The 19,876-nt window shown below is 52.1% G+C and overlaps 1 protein-coding gene across 3 annotated transcripts in view; it reads right to left on the minus strand.

Annotated features, from left to right (window-relative positions):
• The window catches only part of nrp1a (neuropilin 1a), a 56,698-nt gene that overhangs the window by 15,784 nt on the left and 21,038 nt on the right, over nt 1-19,876 (minus strand). For all 3 annotated transcript variants that reach the window (XM_068581524.1, XM_068581526.1, XM_068581525.1), the window contains 3 exons: nt 13,669-13,896; nt 11,050-11,205; nt 8,450-8,616 (listed from right to left, as the gene is read on the minus strand). In XM_068581524.1, the coding sequence (XP_068437625.1) occupies nt 8,450-8,616; nt 11,050-11,205; nt 13,669-13,896 (551 nt within the window). The remainder of the gene's footprint in view (nt 1-8,449; nt 8,617-11,049; nt 11,206-13,668; nt 13,897-19,876) is intronic.

The raw sequence follows: 19,876 nt of genomic DNA on the forward strand, positions 1-19,876 counted from the left end.
CGAGGACGGAGGGAGGGGGGAGGGCTCCAGCGTCGACGTGAGACGGGTTCTCGCGCGGACTCCCGAGGTGCGTGCAGGCGGACGCAGGCGCGTGCACATATTTTAGAAAATCAAAGCCAGGGTGATCTGCCACCAACAATCTCCACGCGGAGCTCCTGAAACGCTAAGATGGCACAGTCGAAGCCTCGTCTGCCAGCCTCATATGCAGCGCCACGCCACACTTAATGACTCGGAGCAAAGAGCAGGGAAAGGAACATCTGTGTGCCACGGAACGCTGGCACGCTGGCACGCCTGAAAATCCACTTCCAGAAGCAAAAAGACAAACAGATGGGAGCAATAAATGAGGTTCCACCATGCTCTCTGTCTCTCTGTCTCTCTCTCTCTCTCTCTCTCTCTCTCTCTCTCTCTCCTGGCTACTCAAATGATTTGGATGGATGGAGACTAACAAAAAAGACAAGTCACATTCGGAGACGGAATACTTTTGTTCCTGTCTACACGCTCAAGGGGCTCATACAGTAAGTCCCAGATTTCATTTGGGTCCACCAATAGAGGCAGAATCAAATCCCTTCAGCTTCAGACGGTTCCCATTTAATAACGCGGGAGCTGTATTCTTGCCTTGCCGGCTAAGAGGCCGTCTCTGGCAGCGCCGGATGAGCAAAGCGGGGCGGGGCGGCGGAGCGGCCTGCGTCGGCGTGTGTTAGCCCGGGCAGGTCTTTAACGTCCGTCTAGAAAATGGCACAGCCTGAATCATTTCCCAATCTGGACCAATGGAAAAGCAGCTCATTGAACGGGTGTATGTGAAATAGAAAAGGAGCAAGAAGACTTGGCCGTGGGACGTTTCTCTGAAAAAGACCTCATTAGGTGTAATGGAGAGGAAGAGCCCCTGGGAATGAAATGAGTGGCGGGGCTAATTGGGAACACTCATGGGTGCTCAGACTCCGAACCTGAGCGTGCTGGATTATGAAGAGGGTCAGACGTATGATGTATGACTTTAATCAGCACTCCGGGCAAGCTGGGGAACGTTGTTGTTGTGAACTCATGTTTGTGTGAATTGGCTCGTTTTGAGGGGCTGAAAACGCGCTTTCATCATTTGCAGTTAAATAGCTTTTGGGATTTTTTGGCACAATTTCAATGATGTTGGAATATATATTTATATATATATGCAACTTGAGTCCAAAAGGGAGCTGGGACGTTGGGGTGACCAGATGAGAAGGGTTTGAATTTAAATTCGGGGGATGAGCGGTTGGCGGTGAACAGTTGGCGACTCACAGTAGTGATAATAATCACAAAACTTATCATAGTAGTATGTTTTCTTGCAGATGTTAGTGCAAACTGGTTTGTTTGGACCTCGTAAGGCAGCAAAAATTCAGGGGAATGTCCCTCCCCACTCTGAAACTATGTTTGAATTTTTCCGGCTGCATGTTCATGTCTGAAATGGAAGGTTCAATTCCCCTTCGTACGTACTTTTAATTCAACAACGTATATATATATATATATATATATATATATATATATATATATATATATATATATATATATATATATATATATCCAGATGTGTAGTTCGTTCATCCATTCGCTGCAATACACTACACAACAAGTCTTTTTGTATCTTTTACGAATCGGGTCAGATATGCGGGTCAGGATTTGGGATAAGGAAAATCCGCTCGGAATTCTGGGAAGTCTCGTCACCGTTCACAGACGTGACGATGCCAACAACAAACGGTGAAAGCGAGCGCGAGGGGAAAATGGAAAGAGGAAAGAGGGGAAAGCTAAACCAGAGAGAGAGAAGATGAGAAAGTCAGGAAGGAGAAAACGAGCCGATGACAGCGTTGCCGTGGAAGAAGCGTGGGGGTCTCCAGCGAAGGAGCGCACAGATTAGATCAATTTCACAGACGCGGGCTGATAACAGGGCCCGGGTAATGAGCAAAGCATGATTTATTAATGTCTGCTTGTTAGAAGCGGAGGAACGAGGCAGAGAGACCGGGGGCGGGGTCACGCGGGTCAGGGAGAGTCGACTGGCTGCCAGGACGTTTCTGGATGTAAAGCACGGTCCTTTCCCAGACCACAGAGACCGCAGTGAAAACAAACAGGCCCGGATAATGATGGCGAGTGGGACTCCTTTCAGCCCCCGAGCCACGGACAGCACTATGACCCAAATACAGAAACCAACATTGAGAACCCGCGAGCGGCGCGCAGTGGATCCGGCGCCGGTGTGTCACTCTCGGATGATAAACAATTTGTCATCGGGCCCTGAAAGGCAGAATCGTGCCTAATGGGTGATGTAATCACTGCGCGGAGAGGTGTGAATTATGACTCCTAATCGAGCATCTACGGGGATGTGCTGCTGCTGAGCCTTTGCTGATCCGACAGAACGGAGCCCGCGTCTGGTGCTCATTCACCATATTGTTATTTCTCCTATGAGAGTGCGTGTTTGGACTGGAGCCCACCTATAGACAAATGACACCGTGCATTCTGGGCAAGCTGGTGCACAGTAACTCATATCTGGAGGGACACACACACACACACACACGCTCTCTGAGTCATAAACATGCCAAGCTGGGGTAAGAAATCACCCAGACTTCTCAGAATCTTTCCATAAAGCGAAGGCAGGCTGATGTGTGGGCAGGACTTCTCCGCGTCTTTGTCTCCTGCAGACGTTGTTTTTCCTCAAACTGCGTTCGCCGCCGTGTGTTTTGGGTGTTCTCTACCGTCTTGTTGTGAGGCAAACAGATGACTCAAAGCCCCTTGCCACACAACAGGCAGAGTGATGCAAGCCGTCTCTCCCTCTCTCTCACACACACACACACACACACACACACACACACACACACACACACACTAATGAAACCAGAAGAAGCAGAAAAAGAATTAGTCGTGCTCGGGCATGTAACATCAACCCGTTAAAGCCTTGCCTGCAGATCGACTGTAATACGCATCAAGCATTTGATTGAGGTTCTTGTGTGTGTGTGTGTGTGTGTGTGTGTGTGTGTCTGTGTCTGTGTGTGTGCGGGTGAGTGGGTGTGGGAATTAATGTAGGGGACTGACAGGCAGTCAGTGTATTTATGTATTTGTGTGTGTTCCTACAAGTTTCAAGAGATCATTTTCCAATTATCCCTCAGCGGCGGAGGCAGCTGTGGGCGTGATCATTAGGTCTCTCCGTTGCTTCACTGCGTCGTCTCCGAGCCGACTGACTCAGGCGTGCCGGCAAAGCCACATGATACGTGGTTGAGGCCGGGCATTGTTGTGTGGGTGCAGTGAGGACACATGTGGTTTACAAGGCCGGGGGGCGGGGGGGAGGGTGGTGTGTCTGTGTGTGTGTGTGTGTGTGTGTGTGTGTGTGTGTGTGTGTGAGAGAGAAACAGCAAAGGCTCAAAAGCTTTATCTCTTCGCTGCTTGATTGGCCCATAATTGAGTTGCCAAGAAGTTGCATGCAGCAATCCGTATGCTGGGAGAAGTTTACCGAATACTTTCTTTTAAATCCAGTTCCAACTTCCAATCTGTCTGTGCATGTGTGTGTTTACGTGTGTGTGTGTGTGTGTGGGGGGGGGGGGGGGGGGCTGCTGACTGAATAGCCGAGGCCTCTGGGTAACGAGTTTGTTCGTTTTCCCTCACCAAAAACAACAACGAGGGAAAAGCCGAGGGTGAGGAAGGAGGGAGCCTCTGTGAGGCTGCTGGTACACATAGGGTGGTAGAGTTAGGAGAAAGACATTTTGGGCCATCAAGTTCCTGCAGAGCCTCGAGTCGCCTTGTTGTTTTGTTTTTCCTTGCATATAATCTCCGATTTTAATGTCCTGTGTGTGGTTATTTAGACAAATATGACAATTTTGCAGCCGAAAAGAGATGCTTCCCGGCCCCAGACGCAGTATTTCAGCAATCTGTTCCCTAATTTCACCTACAGGGCTTTGGTAGCGGAAGCTCTTCGGAACGGCTCCATTACCCTTAAAGAGTAATTAATTCCCCTTTCATGAAAATTGTATTACTCAAACGCTGCAGGACCTATGAGCTCCACTCACGACCTCCCATTCATCACGGTGTTCACCTGACAGTCTATTTTTAGCAGCCGACACCTCCGCGGCGGCATTAAATTATGCACGCCTTCCCAAGCGCCGACCGTCTGTTTTTTTTCCCCACGCTGACAGAGAGTACAGGCCGGGTGACCGCCGTCACAGATGGAAAAGCTCGTCCTGGTTCGCAGTGTGTGAAGTGGCGCTGATGAAGAGGAAGAGGAAGCGTTCATCAGCGAGCTTGTATTCCTTCCCTCTGCATCACCTTCAAGACTCACGGGTCATTCCCATCCTCGCCGACAGACACATGACTAACGCTCTGAGTCATGATTATGAAAGCAAGAAACAGTGATCAGGAAGGAAGAGAGGGCGACCAGCTGGTATGTCATGTCTGGAAGCTGCGCGATGATCCTTTTCCAGGATACGCAGCCGCTGATGACAACTAACTCCCTGGCTTTTTGTTTCCCTTCTTCGGTGCAGACGCTGAAACTCACACTGATTACCGCAGTTTTCTGTCTCGGGGTACTTATGGCGGCACCGTCTCGTCTCATTACATCATCCCATCCCTCATGTTTCGATCTTCCGGTCCCACTTTTTCAGGCTACACGCCACCCGAGCGTGGGTCTCTATCCTCCTCATGGATTTCTTTCCCCAACTGAGAGCCGAGGCCCCACCGAGGGGGAAGCGACGAGGGCCCCGGAGAGCGTCCATTGTTTTTTATCGCGACGGGTGATCTCACCGGCGGCCGCGCGCCGGCCTCGAAACCCTTCCGGCCCCCGGCCGGACGTCATCAGCCGAGAAAGCCGCATGTGAATTATCGCCCTGTATTCAAAATTTGCTCATCACTCGGCGCGCCAGTGAGGGGACAGAGCGAGAGAGAGAGAGAGAGAGAGAGAGAGAGAGAGAGAGAGAGAGAGAGAGAGACACAATGGCGATGAAGGGGCCATCTCTGCAACTCATTGACCTGGGGGTAATCGAGAGCACATTCATATCTGCAGGATGGAGCCGCGAGCGCAGGTTTAGCGTCTGGCGTCAGGCTCTGCACTCGGGGGGGGCTTGAGGGGCTGCGGAGAGGATCGGCGTTTTCGTGGAGGAAGTGAGCGATTAGTGGTCGTTTGGTTGGTCAGACGGCGGGACTCAACCTGTTTTCTTTGCTAAGTGCTGTTTGCCTCATGGATCCGCCCCTCCCCTCCTCCTCTCCCACCCTGCCCTCTTCCCTTCCCATGTAAACCCCGTGACCAGTTCCTCTGTAAATAGTTGAGATTAGCATCACATGCCGGGGATAAAGGAGCATATTGTGCAAACAAACACCGATATGCTTCTTATGCTCAGGGCCGTCAGCTGTCAGACGAAGCCAGATTAAAAGCATTTTGTCCGACGACAAAGGTGTACGGGACTCGCTATCGCCTCTTATCATTAAACAATTACGGCTATCATAATCATTTAAAGCCGGATAAATACCAGTGAGGTAATTAAGGCATTATGCATCCTGACAGGACGATAGTGGCAGGAGCCGCCGCCGCCGGCTGAATTATAGACATAGAGAGCGCAAAGTCAGCTCATGAGATAACCCACTGCATATTTCCATTATGAGATGCTCATTAAAGAGGCTTTCAGGTATTGACAGTTGGGTTCTCTCCAGTACAGTGTAAATTATTCATGTTGTGTGTGTGTGTGTGTGTGTGTGTGTGTGTGTGTATGTGTGTGTGTGTACACGCGATCAATGGCAGCTGCCCGGCAGGAGATCCAGTCTTGGGTTTTATCGCATCCTTCAGGTGCCGTGGTGGCTCTCGGTAGACCATCAGCTCATGGCTCCCACGTAGCTGACTGAGCCGTTCCAGACTATGTCCGCTTCCTCGCAACTTCACCCCGCTGTCACGCTCCCCGTCGCTTTTCGGGGCCGCGGCGAAGGCGAAAAGACGGACGTGTTGTGCAGACGGACGTGTTGTGCAGACGCAATGCTGCGTGTATTCAGGTTTGCTTTTGAGGAGAGTTCATGAAGCAAGGATCAGTCTATACGCTGGATGAAGTTGTGTGTGTGTGTGTGTGTGTGTGTGTGTGTGTGCACCCCTCATTTAGATATTTTTTTTTCGCGCAACCTGCTGCGCAGACTCCCGCTGTTCAGCCCCCTAATCTTCAAAGACGGCCATGACTCACACGGGCAGATAATATGCAGAAATCTCTACCTTGATAAAGATCTTCAAAGATTTTCAAGAGGAACGAGAGAGGGGGGGGGGTGAAAAAAAAAACAAAATGAAGGATTTTTGCCTCTTCCTTTGCTCCCTCCTCGAGCCACAGACCTCCTCAATAGGACATCTGTCCATCTCTGGGCTCACCAAAGGGCTGATTAATGGCCGGGCCTCGATGCTGAACCACACCAATCTAATTACTCAGAGAAGAGCATCTTGCCCTCCTCCTCCTCCTCTCCGAGCATCAGAATGAGGCGGCATTAAAATGGAGGACAAATCTGGATTATGTTCAGACAAAAATAAGAAGGAAAGCCGAGTGGAGAGAAAAAGATGAAGGAAAAAAAAAAGCCCAGGAATCAAACGGCCGACCGTCATGAATAATACAAACCGTCGGCCTCAAACTGCAGTCAGGGAATGATAATGAAATAAATAATGAATTGATTACTATGCTTCTGACGGCGCGGCGAGATGATTTGTACGTGCCGCGACGGGATCCCGAGCTCGTTGCGGCACCACGGACAGGCCTAATGAAAGAGGAGTGAAGAACCCCACTCTTTTGAATCCCACTTGTGATAATTGGGCCTCCGCTCGGGAACGCTCGGCACGAGGGCAACGCACTCCTTCGCGAGCATAAATCAGGTGGCGAGCGCGGGCCGCGGCTCTGAAATTAGAGGAGCCCCACTCAGTGTTTTGATGTGATTAGTATCGGGGAAATCAGCACACCCATTAGAGCAAAATCCAGATTTGACTGCCAAATCAAATCCTCAATAGGATCAATATACTGTAGCAGGGGGGCAGGCTGGAGTGGCAACAAATCATTGTGATCACTTGTAATTTCCGCTGACAAAGAGAGGTCCTGCAACCCTACGCCGCTACCCTTAATACACACATCTCACGGTGAACAATGCCGTCGCTTTCAGAGAGAAAAATGCTTCAATACGACAGACTGTCCAACCGCGTGAGGAAGTGGTGAGGGAGGCCGCGCCGCTTCCCGATCCACTCAGACGCACGCCGGGTTCCTATGGACCCTCCTGCGCACCCGCAAAGCCAGGAACGCACACACGGACCCACATGCATGAGAGAAAGAATGCACTCCAGACCCGGACACACACACACACACACTACATACACGAACACACAATACAACACTGATTCAATTAGTCCGGAGGAGCAGCAGGGGCCCTCAGGAAAATATTTTCATGGCAGTAATAAAGGAAAAGCTTGCGTACGGCCCTCCTCGAGCAAATATTTGGCTTTGGGTCAGCTCTGTTATGTGGCGTCCCCCAAGGAATATATAGGGGCCCAAACTTTTTCAGCAATGAGGCGAAGACTGTCGAAAAACAGTCGAGAAAAGAAAAACAGTCTGGGCATTTACAAGGCCCGGAGGCTTTGGGTTCATAAATCAAACGTGCAGCAAATGCATTCAGGTAGTGCGGCTGTGTGTCGCAAAAAGAGGAGGGGGGGGGGGGGGGCTGTGAGTGGACTTGGGATATGTGACTTATCCCCATCTGGGGATAGAGGAACTAAATCCTTAATCTTTCCACATAAAGTTCCCCCGGTGGCTGATGATCGCTTTGTGCAGATAAGCCGACAGACAGAAACATATGACAGGGTTTTGGTGTGCTTGTGTGTGGTGTGTGTGTGGTGTGTGTGTGTGTGTGTGTGTGTGAGAGAGAGAGAGAGAGAGAGTGGGGCTGGGCAAGATGCCTGGACTAAATCCCAGCATCCCCGGAGGCGGCTGCTGTTATCACAGAATAGGGAGAAGTTATCAGGTAGGACAGGAAGAGAGAGGGAGAGAAAAGACACAGACAGATCAACAGAGAGAGAGAGAGAGAGAGAGAGAGAGAGAGAGAGAGAGAGAGAGAGGGTGGATGAGGGCAATTTCTTTGCGAGTGGCGTGGACTCGACCGCCCCGAGGTCCATCAGGACGGCTGGCATTCATCATCGAAATTGTTGGTTTCTCGTCAAAGCGTGACGGAGACGCCGCACCTCCAGAGACTGGAGGACAAACACAGAACACTCCTGCTGCGCTCAATCCGGCTGCAGTCACTTCCAATACCGCGAGCACCCTCCCGACTCTGACTCACCGCCAAAAAAACGTACCGCGGGGGCGGTCGGGGGATTGTTCTACGCTGCCGTGGTTTACTCTTCGCTTCACTGAAACTACCTTTGAATGCCTTCTGCTCTGTGATGTTTGAATCAACCCTTTTGAAAGTCACCTCTTTGCAACACGAGGAGACAAAGACACGGTACCTGGATCCACTCTTTGTTTGAGTCCTCGGCCGGCGTCCATGCGTTTTCGTAGTAGTTGAGTCGGGAGCGCTCTGGGGACCAGCTGGGGTTGTACTGGGACGAGGCCATGATCTGGTCCGACGTTATCTCTCCCGATTCCATTCCCAGGGGGTCGCTGCAGTCAAAGTCTGAGGGGAATGAAGAAGACGCGTTAGTCGAAATCCCCCGAGCACCCGAGTGTACCCGTACGCGCCGCTTTCAGCGTCCCCTGGAATCAGGGCTCGTCTCCGGGGAGGACGACACCACGCGACAGGCACTCAGCGCCGCCGGCCGGAAAAGAACAGCGCATCAGCGACGCCTCAGTAAATCCTCCCTGTTTCTCCCTCTTTAGTCTTCTAATGGAGGCCGGATGGAAGTGTTTCGCATTAGGGCGTAAAAATGTCCTCATAAAACATTCAGTGTGGGCTAAGATTACCCCAGTATTAGGCGTTAAAGTGACTTTCCCTCCAGTTGTTTCTTCCACCGACTGGATCTGTTTCCATCACCTCCCTGTGGGCAGTTCATCTGTTTTTGCACACAGGGAATATTTTTCCCCAACTTGGTCTCTTGGGGGGAGTTTAGGTGCGTCTGGCGGCTGTATTTTGGGGCCATACATCACACTCGATGGCCTCACCAGCCTTGGTAGGAGGCGGCTTCCCCTGTTTGTGTTGACACGGGGGCAGCCGGTTTGAGGCATCCCGGAAGACTCAGCCCGGGGTCGGCCTCTCCGACCCCTGGAGGTCAGACATGCCGACACCGCCGCGGACGCTGCCGCCGCAACATTTGGAACCAACGATATGACCTCTTGATCTGAGCGGGAGTCGTATAAGGCCACCACGACCGCACAGAGGGCACACTTTCACACATTCCTGTGGACCATTACTCTTTCCTATTGTTTATTTGCTACTTTCCTTCGCCTGATGGATGAAGTCCATCGCGAAGCACGTCGGCAGCGCTTCAGACCCGGCGGTTTGCGAGGCCTCCCGCTGCCACCGACACGCAGCGGCCAAAAAAAGCCCCCAAAAAAGGCGTGCGTGTGCTCCGTCAGAGGGCGCAGGACGGGGGAGCAGTGTGGCGCTGCTCTGTGGCTGCTGCCTACGAGCCGACACAGATGGTCTCCCCATCTGCCGCGCCGCCGAAACACCTCAGTCACTGGGTCAGCGTGCGCTTTCTGAGCCGCGCGCGCACGCCCGCGCGCCGGCGGGACGCCGTCTCGCGCCTCCGCGGCCTCGCCGGCGAGCGCTCTCCATGAGAGGACCGCCCGTTCCTGTCAAACTTTTGCACCCGGTCCCACAGCACGTAGATAACTGGATCGTGATCAGCGGAAACACAAAGGGGCGCTTGTTTGCCGCCGAGGACGGTATCTGATCATGCGGGTTACCGACCGGAGTCGAGCAGATAGCGAGGTTGGATGAAAGGCAGGGAAACGGGAGCGAGGACAAAAGACAAGGCCTCCTTTCATCACCTTATCACCTCGCATCAGTGGCTTTCAGCTGGAGTGGTACCCTTCCCTTTGCCATGCGGAGGCGAGAAAATCCACCGTGTATTATGCATAAGGGGATTATGAATGATTGAAGCGGTACAACACTGGAAGAGCGCAGGCTCCCCGAGTTTGGAGATTTTTCTCCGATCTGCGATGCGTCTCGGTCCGGTGATGTAAGACCAAGCAACTCGATGCAAAAGAAGGTATTTACTGATCAGGGGCCCAGGCGATTAACCATGCCTCTTAATGGGGGATGTGAAAAGCAGATTTGGCGTAATCTGATCTGAGATGTGTGACTAAAGCAACTCAAGTAACTCTGAAGGAAACTGAGGAGAAATGACATCAGCAGTCATCCTTGTGCTCATTACTGTGAGGCTGGGCTGTTTGTCTGTGTGTGTGTGTGTGTGTGTGTGTGTGTCTTTCTCTGGGCAAGAAAAAATCCTTTTTGGAGACGATTAGTAGGTTTGTTGAACGCCATCCATCTCCATCTCCATTCAAAGACCGACTGTGTTCGCTTGGGGTGGTCTAGCCCCTCGACAGATTTATGACTCCTACCAGCGCTCCTCTCTCTTAATGAAATGTTTAGCCGGAGCGTTTTGCAGAATGGGGTCGCGGGGGTCGAGCCCTCGCGATGACGGGGCTGCATGGAAAAGCCCTGGAGGGGTTGCCTCGTCCGGGGTGGTTACCGGCGGGGAGGCGGCCTTTTGGAGCCCGTCTGGGCTCACAGTGTGTAAACGTGTGGGTCTCGTAAACCACGGGAGGCCGACCCAAATGAAAAAGCAGTAGGTGTTTATTTAATAACTCTTAAGCTCTGTTAAACGTGTGGGAATCTGTCATAATGGGAGCGTTTGTGGCTTCAGTTGCAGACAACATCTGCTACTTATTCTTAGTAATATTCCTCCGGGGGTTACTTTATTGCCCTCAACTAACCGGCTTCAATTCAGGCTCATCGAATCCAGATTTTCTTCCTCTGAACAAACGTCAGGGGATTGTGATTTTCTCATCTTGATTACTGCCTCAATATTCCGATTTTTTTTTTTTTTGTGACATCCCCATCTGTCTGATTTTCTGTGTTGTTTTTTTTTCCACGCCGGCTCACCTTCCGGAACGGTCCTTTCGATCACGGTGAAGTTGGCGGAGAAGCCTTCCTTCGCGATGGCGCTGTCGGTGTCGATGGTCAGGGCCAGGATGCCCGTGTAGGAGATGATCCGGCCTGGCGTGTTCTGCCCACAGTACCTCCCGATGTACGGCCCGACTGGAGAGAGAAAGAGGAGAAGGAGCACAAACACGGTCACTCGGGTTGCACTTGGGTTAACTCAATATTAGTCTGTGTGCCACAGCCATGTCGCACAAGGGTTTAACTACCGACCCCCCCGAAGGAGGTGTGAAAACTAGTGTGTCAGTGAGGTATGGGACTCTTCTTCTTTTTTTACCAGACACCATAAAGACGCTCGAGAAAAGACATTCCTGCTCGGCCTGTCGGACACAAAAGGGGCAGAGCAGAGGAGGGAGCAGGTCACGGTCTCTGTCTATTTGCGGGCCGTAAATTCCTTTCTTGAGGCCGAGTGAGTTTTGGGTAGGAGACTGGGTCGGGACGGTAGGGTGGACATTAAGAGAGAGAGAGCAATAAAAGCGACATTTGAGGGACGTCTTCCAGTGAGCAGACTGGTGAGGGACATTAGGGGGAGACAGAGCGGCATGGGAGAAGCATGGGGTTGGGTAACAAGCGGGGGAGGGGAGGGGTGACCTTGCCCTGTGCCTCTGATGTGCGCTATGGTCCATGCACTTGTGTGAGTGTGTGTGTGTGTTCTTGCCAGTGCGTGTGTGGCTACCTGCAGCTTATCTGTGATTAGTAATGCTGTGATCAGCGGCGAGTGACAGTCCTGCCACCCCGTGGCCCCCTGTCATCCAAAAACATGCCACTCTCAGCCCAGCTCTTATACATGAAAGGCAAAGGCCGGGCCGTGGGTACTTATGAGGGCGGAGGGTGTGTGTGTGTGTGTGTGTGTGTGTTTGTGATGCCTCCGATTAATCTTTATAACCCAGGTGCCTGCGTGAGAATCTATGTGTGCTTTTAAACCCGCTAAGGCCCTGGCCCTAACATGAAAATGCCATCTCCCGGATTATCTGCATGACTCCCCCAGCGCTATGAAATTTTAAAGAGGCTCGCTAGGAAGTCTGCATCCTCCATTCCTCTGGGGAAGAGGGACGAGGGGGAGGAGGCCGTTCTCACGCAGCGGCTCGATTTACTCCAGTTCCTCCATCTGCCCGGACATCTCCCATCCCTGCATGCACCCCCCCCCCCCCCCCCCCCCCCGATGGCCAACATGCCTCCGTGCTAATGCACTATCGATCCAGCAGGCACCACAGGAGCCACCTGGCGAAAGTCGACACACAGTTTTCTTCCGATTCCTTATTTTTTCATGCAAGGCTGTCACGCACAACAAAGACTCGAAGCGCTGGTTGTCCAGTGAACAGGCTATTCTGCTCGTTTTGTGTCTTGCATGCTGAGAAATCGCTGAATTTGAATCAGCCGGAAGTAGGACGGGAAACTTTTTTTCCCTGAGGTACTTTTTTGTTCCGAAAAAAAAATATGCATTAAAAGGTGAGAAGAATGTGACATATTCTCAGCTCTCAGGTCTCGCTAATCAACACAAATCTTGAAAATGAAACCACCTCCCACCTCCAGGAGAGAACCGACAAATGAATTATGGAAATACTCGGTGGAATCAAAAGGTCAAGTCGACGGAGCTGCGAGCTCGGTGAATATTGAACTGGACGTAAACTCGCTTGAAAAGGCGCTCTGATTCACGCACTTCGACCTTATCACTCGCAGCGCCGCGGCAGCGAAGGCTGATGTTCTTTCAATTTTCCGCCGCCGATGGCCGAGAGCAGCTTTCATCTTGTCCGCGGCCCCGCGCTCGAAAAAGCCGGGAGAAAAACTGCAAAACTTCAAGGAGGTGATTTCGCTCGTTGAGTTCAAAGCCTCATCTCGAGGGCCGCGGCGCCGCTTTGAACACGCCCCTCCCTCTCTCACCCCGTGTCTCACCTGCAGATTCTTTTCAGATGGATGCGAGAAGGCTATTTTGTGGGGCAATGTTTTATTGCGAGCCCGAATCTGCGGCCCTTCGCTCTCATCAGGACCGAGCTGGTTCGGTTCACACTCTCTCCCCGTGGGGGGAACTTCAAGGAAACCAGTGAAGGAAACCTCCTTTTCGGAGTCATTCCTTCCACGGCTGATGTGTGTTTTCTATGCGTCAGAGAAGCGGAAATATCACAGCCTAGATTAGACCTTAAATTCCCAAATGATCAAATACTAACAAAGCAAAGCAGCCCGTGAGAGAACAAAAGAGGACAGGAGGCTCTCGTAACCAGGAAGTGTTTGGCGGCGTTGAGCGATGACTAAGCGTTACGCTCATGCCGACTGTTGGACCCCTGCCAAGTCTGGGTGAAGCAGTTAGCCCACTGGCTCGGGTAATGCCGTCATTTTGTGTAAAGCTGTTCATTTCCTCTGGAGAAAAAAAGCCAGCAGTGAGCAGAGAAGTATCTATCTATCTTTTTTTTTTTTTTTCCCCCCACAGGATAGCAGATTTCTAAGCAGTGGGATTTTAGCTATTATTTTTTTTTCTCACAGCATTGATTTTTTCTTCCTCTGGTCGTTTGAGAAATAAAAAGCACACGGTAGCACTACAGCCGATACCCGGCGCCGCTCGCTCACCTCCCGGGAAGCCGTCCCAGATCTCCAGTCTGTCGTAGCGGCAGAACACGCCGGTGGGGGGCGTCGGGTCGGGCTCCAGCTCGAAGCTCTCGAACTCCAAGATGATCTCGGACATCTTGGGGGCGAAGATCATGAAAGAGCAGTCCAGGTTGTTGGGGTACTTCTCTGGGAAACCGGGAGACTTTATGACACCGCTGTTGGAGGTGAAGTTCCTGGAGCATTCTGGACCTGAAGGGGGGGAAAAGGGAAAGGGGGGAAACAGAAGGTGAGAGGCGACAGGGACAAAGGAAAGAGGGCGGGGGCGATTCGTTTGAATGACTGTTGGTGAAGTGATGGTTACGATGAGGAGCTCTGCCTCCCAGCTGGTCCATTGAGTGGAGGACAGTTTACGGCCCCCAAGACCAGAGACCACCTTGATAGTGCTCCTCACTCGAGGCTCCATCTGGGTTTCTCAACCCTCCTTTACAAACCCCCCTTTTTCTTTTTTTTCTTCCTCGTTCCCTCACAGGCACAAACATCCAACACTGTGTTACATCTGTAACTCCTGGAACATCTGGACTGTGAGCGTAAACATCAGTGAAAGGCCTCAATCACCAGAATCAGGGAGCGATGAATAAACAGCTTGATTCACTGTGCAAAGAAACCTGTATTGCACGCACACACACACACACACACACACACACGGGGGAAACATGTGAGAGGTGCTCAGCCAGAATTACAGCGTCAGGGATGGATGGGCGAGGGCAATGGCTGCGCGTACGTCAACACGCAATTTTTACACGGGGGAAAGTCAAAATATTTATTCACAGCTTTCCCCGGGGGAGCTGCGTTTCAGCTGATGAGGAGCAATAACGTTTCCCGTGTTCGCCACTTCTCGGAGCATCGTGAGCTCAAGATTATGTTTTAAGAATGACTGACGTGTGATAAAAGAAAAATACAGCTGCAGGAGATTTTTTAAGAAGACTGATAGACACACACACACACACACACACACAAAGAGCACTACTGTCATCCAGGGCAATTATTTGGCGCCATTAGTGGCAGAAATGTGTGCAGGATGATGTCATTTTCATGCTCGTCTGACAGCCGGCGTGATGGGCGCAGATGGCACCGATCGAAAGCAAAATTGCAGGGAGTTATCGCTAGATAGAGCCCGCGTGCTCCAGTCATTGTAGCTTAAAAAAACGTGGCAAACCGCTTTTTTTCCACTGTCACTCACGCTCCTTGCCGGGCCCCTTAATTCAGGACCATCAGGCCCACTTCAGCCCGTCCCCCCCGGTGGAGTGAGCGAAGGCAGCGAGAGCCATGTTGATTTTCTCTTGCCCCAAGTTGAAAGCCGCGGCGTGCGCCGCTCAGACTCTAAAGAGAGCTGACATTTAGTGCCGCCGCCAAAGTGTGGCTTTTTCGAGAACACTGGGCGCCATTAATTTCACAGCTTCCCCTCGTATTTACCCCGGGAAAATGGAGGGGTTTTGTCGAGAGAGAGAGAGAGAGAGAGAGAGAGAGAGAGAGCCGAGATGAGAGGGCCGCCGCATGCTGCAGTTCTGCACTTTACCTCGCCGTATTTGTGGAGAAATGTCAGACTGTTTTTTGGTGGAGGGGGAGAAGAAAAAAAAAACTACAGATGGGGGCCACTTCTTTGAAAATGAAAGGCGCCCATGAGTCCCTGAGTGCCCGAGACAGCTGCAGTGTCCAAAGTGCAATTCAGGTCGGCGTGTGGAATTTCCTGTGGATATTGGCTCAGATCTCCACTCCCCGTCCGCTCCATCAGCCTCCACCATGACCCTTATCTCGGATCAGCAGTTGGCCAGAACAGATTTGGTCTTTGGGAAGGGTTCACGCTGAATCTGACTGATGCAAAAGGTTCCAAAAATATTTTGCCAAGATCGAGCTCAGTCTTACGACTTCAGCACTCTTTAATCAATAAATGCATTCGTGAAGTGAATGTAATGATTCTTAATTCAGCTGACTTTGCATATCTCACTGTCCCGGTTTCCTGATCATCACGACCGAGGCCGAGCCAAAGGGCGAGCCTCCCCTATCGTCCTCAAGAAGCAGGACAGAGCGAAGACATCACCAACAAAAGGGAGCGGTGAGAGGAGACGCTCCCACCGGCGTGACAATCCTCCACCGGATCTCTTTTATCTCGAGCCGCCACGCGGGAGCCCCCACCTCGCGACACCCAGGATGCATTGTGCTGATGTCCGCGCGAGAGACAATCGGTGATAGCGGTCGTGCTTTGTCCGTGGCAGCATCCGTACCGTGACCCAAACCCCCGGCACTTCTTCCCCCCTCGTCCTATCGCTTTGGTTGTCGCCGGTGCCGGCGCATTTAACAGGTAGTGGTGGGGGTGGAAACAGGAAACAAGTGTTTTGTAAATATGAAAGCTTTGACTCAAGTGAGACTCATAGGGATCACACACTTGGATTGTTCCCCTTTCATTCGAGATCATCGTTCGGTTGTCTGAGCCGCTGCTTTTAAACAAACAGCCCAGTTTACGACAGGAAGTCGGGCGAGAGAGAAACATAGGTAACCTTGAACGTTTACCGGCGACCTCGGACCAGGCGCTCAAACATTTACTGCCTGCAGTAATGGATTCTTTTGACTCTCGTTTACATCGACCCCCTCCGCCCCTCCCGTCACCCCCTCACCCTCCTCCCCGCTGGACGTAAACAGATGTCACTCCGACTCGCTCGCTGAGCGATCGGAGGCGGTTTAACACGACAAGCCGTATCCGCCCCGACGGCGTTTAAATGGGGATCTGATTCCAGCCTTTGCAAGTGTGAAGCGATCGATACAAATCTTGAATAAATACGGTTTCCACATGAAGGGAGCAGGGGCCGCCTTCCCACTGTTATTCTCCCTGATGACTTGTCCTCTATGTCTCTATTAGGCTGTTGCTTTAACGCGCTGAGAGCGGACCAGGGACCGGGCGTTAATCACTGCAACAACATTGCGCCAAGGAACCGGTGTTCAACGTGACAGCCTCTTGCCATTTTCATTTTTTAATCTGTCTCCCTCTCCCTCTCGCTCGCTCTCTCACTTTTCCTCTTTCTCCCCCCTCCCTCCCTCCATCCATCTCTCCGGGTTATTAGAGGCCGGAGCCAAAGGGGTTGAAGGTGTTGTTCTTGGAGCGCTAAGTAAATCACCAGTGTTTATGTTCCGTGTTGCTCTCCGGCTGATCATTTACCCAGACCGCAACCCTCCACCACCCTCCTTACCTTACCTCCCCTGTTCCCTCCACGCTGGCCTCATGCGGCGCGGACAGACGGGTTAATGGTCGGTAGAGAATTAACTCTCCCAACAATAAATCCAACATTAACCTAAAGCTTGCTCAGCGTCCGTCACTGTGACAGATGGAAAGGGAGCGCTACAGGTTTACCCTTACACACCCCCGAGGCCCTGAATTACTGACATGCTGTTTAGCGCTGACTGGGCCTGTGACGTTGCTGCTCGAGGGATGACACAGTGCTGATGGGATAGAGGAGGCGGGTCTGAGGGGGGAGGAGTCACAGTCGCCCTCTGGCTCCCTTTAAAGAGATTTGTTGTCTTAGGTTTCCATGAGGGCTGCGTGTGTGCGTGTGTGTGTGATGACAGTACGTCTTCATGCCAGATGTGACCTATGCCATCAGGGCTTGCCGTGCATGAAAGCAGAGCGTGCCCCCTATCAGGCCCCACCCAACACACACACACAACACACACACACACACCTTGAGAGTGTTTTCACAGGTGCGGGCTCCGGGTAAAAGCGCCCGCATCACAGTGACATGATAAACGGGGCCCGCGCGTGAAAAGACGGTGCTGTAAAGCGTTGTGTAGGCCACCGTCGAATCGACTTAGTCATCCTGCTGAGTAATCGGGAGGAGACGGGGATGAGCCTGTGTGTGTGTGTGTGTGTGTGTGTGTGAAGGAGGGAGGGCTGTGGCTCTATCTCCTCGCCCACTTCAATGGGCCCTCGGCCAGCATTGATGTGGCTTCAAGCTAACGCAGAGCCGTTAAGGGAAAACATATGTTGTGCATGTGTACTTAAGAGGACGGATCGTTCCAGAAACACTTGAGGATTTTCAGCGAGATACTGTCAGATGGCGGGATAAAAACAGCTCCCGGCCCTCTGCAAAAGCGCCAGGATCTCGTTGGAGGGTAACCCTCCGCCTCATCTCAGTTTACACTGCTGATTCTTCATCATACATCAAGCCAAGGCCATAGTTTGCCGAGCTGCTTTTTTGTTTCATGCACCATTTTATTAAGTCGAGCGCCTCCGCAGAGACACACTCACACACACACACACACACACAAGCAGCTTGCTAATCTTGGATCTCCCTTCAGCACAGATATTCCTCATCTCCTCTTCTCCATCTCCTCCTCCCCCACCATCCACTACGCTCTTCCCGTCTCTTGCCAGACTTCAGCCAGCGGAGCGCGGCTGCCAATTTGCAGGCTATAAAATAAATTGCCCGTGCTAATTAAGATGGTTGGATGGGACTGAGGAGCGGAGCGGGGTAGAGACGGATGCGGAAGCGGCCACAGAGCGCCGCAAAACAACCTTCTCTCTTCCAATTAGACACTTCGCGGGCTACTGTCGATGAAAGCCGGGGCTCCGGGCGCCAGCGTGCTGGAGTGTGTGTGAGAGTGTATTTACATAGTTTACAGTCTAAGTGGGTAAAACCTGCACATGTAAACATGCTTGCATAAGCTGGATCCCTAAGGGGAAGTGCGTGTTTGCATAGGTTTGCTATGCGGGTATGTTTATCTTGCACGTGACCTTTGCTCGCGCGTAACCCCAGATGAAAGGCGGGGCCATCCCCGAGGTGGAGTCCCCCTGATCTCCGCTCCTGTACTCGCGGTGCTGAGCCGCCTGCATTCTTTGCATCCCCCCCCTCCCTCATCCGCATTGGCATGCGCAAGCGCGATCCTCGCACTCCTCCAGTCGTTATCAGAGCATCTGTGCATCATCATTAACGTTACATGTGTTAGCCAACACCGTGTTTTTCCCCCCCCGCTAATACCCTGCTCGTTGATAAGCTGCGCTAATCAGCTAGCTTTGAATCTCCCTTTCTGCTTGGCTTCGCACTCACAAACAGGGCTGTTAATTGATCTCAGAGCTGTGTTTCTTTGGCGGCAGCCGGAGACGCAGTAGTCAAAACACGGAGTAAACTCCCAGCGTATCGAGGGGCCTGGATATCCACTGCAGGGAGCGACGGCACACCCACTGCGCTCTTCTCCGCGGGGGCGGGGGGAAAGGGCGGTGGCGCTAGGTGGAAAACACCCAGATGAAAAGCTTTGATTCACAAAGCAAAGGTCCTCACCGAGGTCCAGCTCTCCTCTCCTCACTCTATCGCCTAGCTACACTAACATCCGCATTCATTGCTTGATATGTACTCGCTCATATCTCAGAGCCCTATGAGTGTGCTCAGCAGTTCCTCTATCGCCACTGCGCCCCTCAAACTCATTTATAATCAGCCCTGGCTAACAGATGAGACTTGGAAACACCAAGCTAATCATGGGAGGAACGTGGTAGAAAGAGGGAGTGTGGGCCGGTGAGCTCGCGCATGTTGATGGGCGGAGCGCCGCTTTTGATCCCGTAAACGGAGGCGCACTCCGCCAGCTGCCCTGTCGCGCAGGCCCAGAGACACAAACACCAGCGCAAGCTGGCCCGGATTAAAAAGGGAGGCGGGACCTCGCGGAGACATTCATCATGTCTCCGAGGTCGCGAGGAGGGCCGTCCCATTGACTGCCGCAAAGGTTAATTAACGAAAGTGGAGTCTGTGGCACCTGTCTCTGCCTACTCGTCACTCTCCAGATATGAACTGTCTTCCTCCTCCTCCTCCTACTTCTTCCCGTCCAAGCAAAGGGCGGCAGCCACCCAACAGGAAATCCTGCCTCCAGGGGTGCTGTGTTCTGATAAGATAGACATCCCCTGAGGATATCTGCGGTCTCTCACACATGATTCCCGACTAAGAGGACTTATTTTTAGGTGGGAACCTCCAACTGGCGCGATACCAGTGCAGTGAAAGCACTTTCTCAACCCAGTTCAGAGACGTGAATTCACTTTCCCTCCACAACCAGCTAGCCGGCGGTTACAATGGCATGCTCATACCCATGCCGGGGATTGCCATCTGACGGTAAACCAACACTTGAAAAAACATTTGTCGAATCACTGCTCAGCAAATTATGCCCTTGCTTATTGTACAATCATTCACACCAGATA

This window comes from Clinocottus analis, unplaced genomic scaffold, assembly GCF_023055335.1.
Source record: "Clinocottus analis isolate CAN_PGR_092001 unplaced genomic scaffold, fCliAna1.0.p SCAF_18, whole genome shotgun sequence".
Taxonomy (NCBI): Eukaryota; Metazoa; Chordata; class Actinopteri; order Perciformes; family Cottidae; genus Clinocottus; species Clinocottus analis.